Raw genomic sequence first — 7,394 nt, 5'->3', positions numbered from 1 at the left:
ACGTGACAATATGGAAAGTTCTATTAAAGTGTCTTTTGAAGACCATCCCTGGAAAGGAATGTGCGTGTCTTAGCAATGGATAAAAAACGTACTCGACCAACTCTAGTCTTCGGCCGAGTACACTGCGCAACCTCTCGAACAGTGTTCACACTGGGCATGAAACTTTGCTTCCTGCTCCACTGCATTCACCACTAGGCTTTCGTGCATGGCCTCCGAGATGTGCCACCCGATCTCGGAGGTCGTGTTTTGCGCTTTCGTACTACCCGAAACCGACCAGCGCGGCACGGAGAGCCCTGTTGACCGGCGTTTCCACAGCGCCACCTGGGCACTCTGTCACGCCCCATTGCAAGCTCCCCACTGCATGAAACGGAGCAATGTATGGCTCTTGCGGTCCGGAAGCATTGTCTCGCGTATAGCGCGATTTATTTAACGGGCTCAGTAAGTTTTGCAGGGCCCCTTAGCGCAAGTTCAAACGCTCAGGGAAGAAAGAAAGATAAACAAGGGATAAGGCATGCACATTCGATGATACGAATTGAAAGACGCAAAGGATAGGTTGTGTCATTGTAGGCACTTTTAAGCGTATCTAAAATTTTATTACGTGTCGGCCGTGCCTTCATCTAGATGATCTTTGTGAAGTCACGATTCAGCGGCTTGGCAAGTCCTATGAACGTAGCCGTGGAACAATGGAGGAAGCAGGGACCGTCTGGAACCAGGAAGCCACCTCTTGGAGCGCGAAGCTGCTTCATCCAAGTGATTCGCTTCTCAGTGCCGCCGGCAGGGGTTCGGTAATGAACGTGTACACACTTTATGCGAGGCCACAGTCGGGCACTGAACGCCAGCACGGACGCCTCAGCGGCATTGTTGAGTAATGGCGCCGCCGACAGAAGGCACAGGTACTGCAGGCTGGCGATGCGGGAGATGTTTTCCTGGAACGGAACGATGCCCGCAGGAAGTTACGTTACATTCTCAGGTAATTTAGACCTTCAGGAATTGAAGAGCGTAATTTCTCGAACTGGCACTCCTATGCCGAAAAATGAAACGATGCAAGGGTGTGAGTTATAGACATCCACATTGTTAGTCCTTTTTGTGAGGGTGCACATTAGTTTACAGTGCGCGCATTTGCACTGGTTAACTCATGACCTGTGAAGAAAGATCACGAAATAACAGGATGTCTGTCCTTATTTTCCCCGTCGTGTTATTGTGCGCTGTTTCAGCTCCAGAAACGATGTAACATGCGAGTGAACCAGGGGAGGGCCAGAGCCTAGGACGTCTTCCCGAAGCAATTTCAGTTGCCCCTATCTAACCCTTCGATTTCCTTGTTTCCGGTAAACCCGATAAAGAGAAATTAGGCTGTCAGAAATTGTGCTAAACACCGAAGGAATTTGAAGGGAGCAAATTGGTTGTGTGTTACTGCAGGAACTTATGGTTGCGGTCGATTGCCTGTTCTGAGCGAAACAGCAAGCTCTGCGAAGCAGTTCTCTTTTCGTTTCTTCTGCCGTTACTCATTACCGTTTCAGAAAATAAAAGTTTAGCTCTGTCTCTCTCGTGTCGTTAGAGGGCGACAGTGTCTGCTAGCGTAATATTATGTCTACCTTGCGTTATTATCTCAAGAAAGATACGGAACCGCAGTATACAAAATGCAGAAGTACTTTCTTGCCGATTAGTTTTTGGTAATGGACAAGTAACGCGCCATGCAGATTCTGTTTCTTTTTCTTCTCGCTTCTGAAAAAAAAAAGCGCACCTCGTGTCACAGTGGTGGCAATACGATTGTAGACATTTCCGGGTGGTGCTAGCGATTACTTTGCCTATATACTAGCTTCCAGTCGTTTAATGCAGTAAAACAATTGGTATACCTGATTTCGTTGTACGCGAGCTGAACAAGGACAACAGAAAGGCACATCTGACACACACAGCAATGTGTGCATCAAATGTGCCTTTCGGTTGTACCTGTTCAGCTTGCGCTACTACAACATAATATAGGCCGTACCATGAAGCCACTATAGCTATCCTCATCGACATCTAGTGGTCCTCGGTCTGTCCTACCTATCTCTTCACCATTTTTCATGTATTTTGCGCAGTACCTAACTCGCTTAGGAAGTTAATAAACGAGGGAATTTCAGTTCCGGCGCCGTTGACACGCTTAGAGTACGGAACCATCCTCAAATATGCTCGTGGCACTGATAGGACGTAGATCGAACCCGACTCACCAGCAGACACGCCTCGCCGAAGGGCAGGGCATCGTGCCGAAGCACGAGACAACTCAGCGAGCTGTTTCTGGCGAGCAGCTGTCCCAGAGACGGGTAGCCTGGGTACGAGGGATTAGGGCAGTCTGATAGCCGCACCGAAACCGCTGGGCAGGTCTCGATGAACCACAGGGAGATACGGCCATGCACGTCACTCAGAGTCAGCCTGGCAAGCGCATTGTGAAACACGGGGGTGCCGTCGTACATTGCCGGGATGTCTTTGGGATCGAGGTAGAATTCACCTTCGCAGACGGCGCACCGAACGAAGCTACCCTTCCTATCAATGCGCACGTCCAGTTCTTTGAAGTCCGGGCAGTTCTGCGCCAGACGGCGCAGAGCTGAGGGGCGGCGAAGCCCGCAAGGGGTCGCCGAGAAGGATTGCAGATGCTCCAGCGAGCCGTCCTGGAGCAGTGCAGTCAAGTCGAGGTCAGCGCTGAAGTGAAAGGCACTTATGTTAAGCTCGACGACCTGCCGGAGCTTGGTCGAGATGAGGTCGCGAAGACTGTTGCGGCACACGGCGCCCGCCGTCGCGTAAACACCATAGGAGGGCTGTGCCGGAAATAGCAGAAGACAGAGTTGGCGCACGTTCGTCCAGAAGTGTCCAAGGGTGGCCGCGCGAATCCATTCAGCCGTGATGCCTTCTGAGTGGTGGACGATAACCAAGACCAGCTGTTGTGGCAGAATGGTGGAACCAACGGAGCCGAAAGCGAGATCTCTTAGTAGAACACAGTTACACATGTTGCTCGACCTCCGGTAGGTGACGTTGCCGCAGACGGCTGCGCAGCTCGTGAAATCCAACGGTTCGGAAGGCAGGCGTTGATTGGAGGCTGGCACATCGGAAGAGAATGAGAATGTTTCCAAATTGACGCCCTGTTTGAGGATGGCGTTACATTCCAGGATCGCGCTCATGAAGCTTCCGCGCACGAAATGAATACGCAGGTCGTCCAACTTCGGGCAGTAGCGCAGGAGCGCCGAGAGGAGCTTGAAGTTCACGTCGCCGCTCACTTCGACGTACATTCGGCGGAGATTGAGAGCTAGGGCGCCTGACATTTGCAACGCGGTGTGGTGCACCTCCCTTATTTCGGAGTCCACGCCCGTCTCAGCCACGAGCGAGAACTCAACTTCTTTCAGATGCGGAAGCCGTTCCAGCATTAAACGGATCAGGGCGCTCGGCGGGAGCGGGCAGGCGACGCACCGCAAGGATCGGAGTCCCGTGCATTTGCCGATGTGCAGAGGCAATTCGTTGGGTTCGATAAGAATGCAATTTGTAAGGTCCAGTTCGCGGATCTTGCTCACCGCTTTCATAGGTTTCAGCTGCTCGGCCAGAGAAGAAACTCCTTGGTTGGCGCGCAGTCTCACCATTATTTCTGAGTTCCTGTGACGTGTCTCATTAGGGGAGCTGTTCGCACTCGTGTCGAATTATAGAGGCTCTAGGGGGGCGGCCCAAGGAACGGGGAAAGGCGATGGTGCTAACCGAGCGTTATGCACTACTTTTGAGAGATGTTTGTGGCACAAGTGATTTACTACGAGCGAACAACGTGAAGTCACGTGGGTGCGGTGGCACTGTCATCCCTCCCAACGCATGCAAAAGAATTATGTCAGCGAAATTCGCGAAGGCGGGCGTTGCCCGGCAAGTGCGCGAACGAGTTTTCCACCTTTACTTGGCAAAGATAATTCTTCAAATCCGCGAACAGCGACGAAGAGCAGCAGTAGTGACAAAGTTGTTCGCTCGTTTCACCCTGTTCCGTGTGCCTGCTTGTTGACAGCATAAAGTTATAGATGCATGACCCTTTTGATATGATACGCTACACGAGATAAGGTTTTATCTAAGCAATATCATCGTTTTATCTTTGCGCAATCTTTTGCTGATGACTGTACGTGAACGCGACACTCTAGAAATCGGGCTGATCGAACCTGACGCAACCACGCGCGCATTAACACGAACTCGGTTGTGACAAGTGGTCAACAAGACCGCACGCATCATCGTACCGAGGCATCAGCGCGTGCGAACTTGACTTGCGGTTCCCGCAGTCGTCTGCAACAGCTTCAGTTTCATGCGTCACGTCGTTATGATTAGGTTGGGTTCTTGTCTGCACAGTGCACAAATCGCGACGTCACACTGCTTCCGCTCAAGTCTCAGCTCCGGCTGCAGCCCGACCAGTAAGCGTTTACACGCGCGTTGGAAACGGGTCGAACTGGGTCGACCTGCACCCCGAGCAGTCGGGCCGACTCAGCCCGACCCGGCGTACGTTCAGGCCGATCGGGTGGCTTTTGCACGAGCTCGACAGGCCAATTCCATCCCGACAAACCGACTGGACCCGCTTCAGTCGGGGGCATGCAAAACGCCCCAATATATTGGCGCTTGGCAGGGCTGTAGCCGGCGGTACGTTGCGCTTAAGCGTGCTCCTTGGTTGCTTAACGAAGGACAAGTTAACAAGAATGTGACACCGATAAGATGACGCGCCAACTCAGAACTGTTATTTTTCGTTAGCGCATGGTGGCTATTGTACAGAAGTCGCAAAAAAGGACAGAAAAAGAAAACACAAAACTTAGAGCAGTAAAATTAGGCAAGACCAAAATGACATAGATTAAAAAGTTAACAGCACACTCCCTTCGCCAACACGTGTGCTATAGATGTTCACGTTGTCGCAAAAGCGCGGCGTTCAAAAATTCGATGTTTTGAGAATTTACAGTCATGCATGAATTGTCTCTGCATCTATCTGTGTTGTGCAGTTTTGATGCCCTGCTAATCTTACTCCTTGTTATCTAACGCGCGAGATAACTTTACAGCGTTGCGGAGAGTGGTTCTCAGGAGCATCCCGCAAAACTTGATTGCAAAATAAGTTTCCCTGGTTCACGCGCCGAAACGCCGATGCGAGCATGAGGTACTCTGTAGTGGGAGGACTCGGAATAATTTTGGGCACTTGTGGTGCGATCTTGTACGTGTTCCAAAATCGAACGGAGGCGGTCCGTTCTTTACGTCACGAAATTAGCGGTCCGTTCCGTTGCGTTCGTCCGATAGTAGACGACACGGAATGATTGACAGCAGATAACACATCACAAGTGACGTCATGGCGTTCGTCACGGTTCAAATTGACCAATCGTGTGCGGCTCGGTGGAACGGACCACCTCCGTTCCATTTTGGAGCGCGTACAAGATCGCACCCCTGGGCTTCTGAACGTGCGCCCAATGCACAGTATAAAGTTTCTTTTTTTTTTGTCGAGCGGTGGTTTAGTCTAGTGTGAGGTGGTGGCACAAACGGCGATGATGGCAAATTTTAAACCGTCAGTTGCACAGTGCGCTGCTATGCTATACCGTTTCTCGCCACGCAAGATATAAGTGTTTCGTGCCCATTAGTGGGTGCTAATATCTATAGACAGTATGCCCCGAATATGAGAGCAGTTAAGAAAGCCTTTCAGGCCACTCGGGCGATCCATGGGAATGTTGTCGACAAAAAAACATTCCGGTAACACTCACCACGACACGACTAATCGCCTCAAGAGACGTCATTGACTCTCGTCAGGGCGGCAACATATGGATTATCGTGAAATTTCAGCAAAAAAAAAAAAATAACAGTGACCTTGGGCTCAACTTGCGGTCGGACCTGTTCTCAAAGCAGTTCCTTCCCAAAAGTTTGGTTACTAGCGCTAACAAGACTAACGAAAACAAAAGGCGGGACAGGACAGAGATACTTCTGTACATAATTTATCCACTGGCGATGGTTTTCACACTCGCCCCCGACACGCAATGCCTACGCCTTAATACAATCCGGCAGAGACTGTGTGAACTTTGAAATTTGTCGTCGACTTCCTTGAACCCAACAATGCGCTTAAGAAGCTCTCCGAGACCCAACGAAATTGAACAATTTTAGGTCCCGAACAATTCTAATATCGCGGAAAAGAAATGTTCAGTGGCCAGTATGTGAAACAAGGATATTTTTAAAGTACTGTTCATAGAATGACGGCTGTGGTCGTGGATGAATGTGTAATGAGTAAGGCATCACATATTAAACGGTAACTTTCAATGTGGTTTCTGGTTCATACATGCTTTCCTATAAAACCAAGGCAGACATTGTTACGCATATTAATTTTTACAGTATTTGGAATGAGTGAATGCGCTCTGCTTAGGTGTTCGACGGGCTCACTCTTCCCATCAGAAAAACTTTCTTTCGAAATACCCGACATATTTCCTTCAAATATTTATTGATTGCTTTAACCTATGCGCTTACCTATTTGGTGGCCGAAAAGGTCGAAATATTTACAGTGCGAAACCTAACCGACCACGCATTTCATTCTCATCATACCCAAGTATTGCAATGAATTTTATTTATGGCAAAATTTTCGAACAACTTTTTAAGTTGCAGTCGACATTACTTCCTATACACCGGTATTCTACTTCATCTTAATCTATACGCTTTCGCATCGTAGGAAGAGCGATCTCCCCCTCTTACGTTCGCGCTCCGTAAAAACACTCGATCAAATTAAAGGCGAAAGTTTACAAGCATTGCTCACTTACTTGCATTTTAAAGGTGCTTCCGACAATGTTTGCCACCCCACAGAGGCTGTAGTAGACTTTTTTAGATATCACACCTCTCGTAAAAAGAATCTTTCCGCTTTTCCTTGCACATCGCACTACCATCGACCGCTCTGTCGCCGTCTAGGCGTCAGCCACGTCTTCGATTGGAAGTTCTCAGAGGCTCACCATAAATCTCCTACTGTAAAATATTATGATTCACAAACTTTTAAATCTCCCTCGTATGAATTTTAAACCTCCCCTGGATGTGGGCACAGGAATGCGCTGAAGAGGCCTCGGTGGTTGTCATTCCACTTGCCAAAAGCTCACATCAAGGAACAAGGACACACGAGGTACACAATATTACCTCCTGGGCGCGCAGTGAAAAAGAAAACACCGTCAGCACAGAAAAATTATGTCTCCTGGATTGCCTCAACAACCATGCCACGGGATGTCCCAACGCCAACGCTATTTTACATGGCGTCACCTTCAGATGCGGACAAGAAAGTCCTCGGCGTCATTTGTTTTTTTAATTCGAACTTGGAGCTTTACTGAAAACTTTCACTACCTCCGAACTAAATCAGAAATTTCTTGCTCCTTTCCTTTTTGAAAACATTTTTGTCCTTTTTTTTCGCTTTT

At 49.1% G+C, this 7,394-nt stretch overlaps 1 protein-coding gene across 1 annotated transcript; it reads right to left on the bottom strand.

Moving 5' to 3' along the window:
- Positions 1-508: 508 nt before the first annotated feature.
- Positions 509-3,605, bottom strand: LOC126528919 (uncharacterized). The gene is made up of 2 exons (XM_050176500.3): positions 2,208-3,605; positions 509-926 (listed from the first exon to the last, which is right to left on the bottom strand). Exons 1-2 carry the CDS (start codon positions 3,603-3,605, stop codon positions 618-620), a joined length of 1,707 nt encoding a protein of 568 aa, XP_050032457.2. The 3' UTR covers positions 509-617.
- Positions 3,606-7,394: the final 3,789 nt, after the last annotated feature.

Source organism: Dermacentor andersoni, chromosome 8 (assembly GCF_023375885.2).
Source record: "Dermacentor andersoni chromosome 8, qqDerAnde1_hic_scaffold, whole genome shotgun sequence".
Lineage (NCBI taxonomy): Eukaryota > Metazoa > Arthropoda > Arachnida > Ixodida > Ixodidae > Dermacentor > Dermacentor andersoni.
This window is presented reverse-complemented; position numbering and strand designations above follow the sequence as displayed.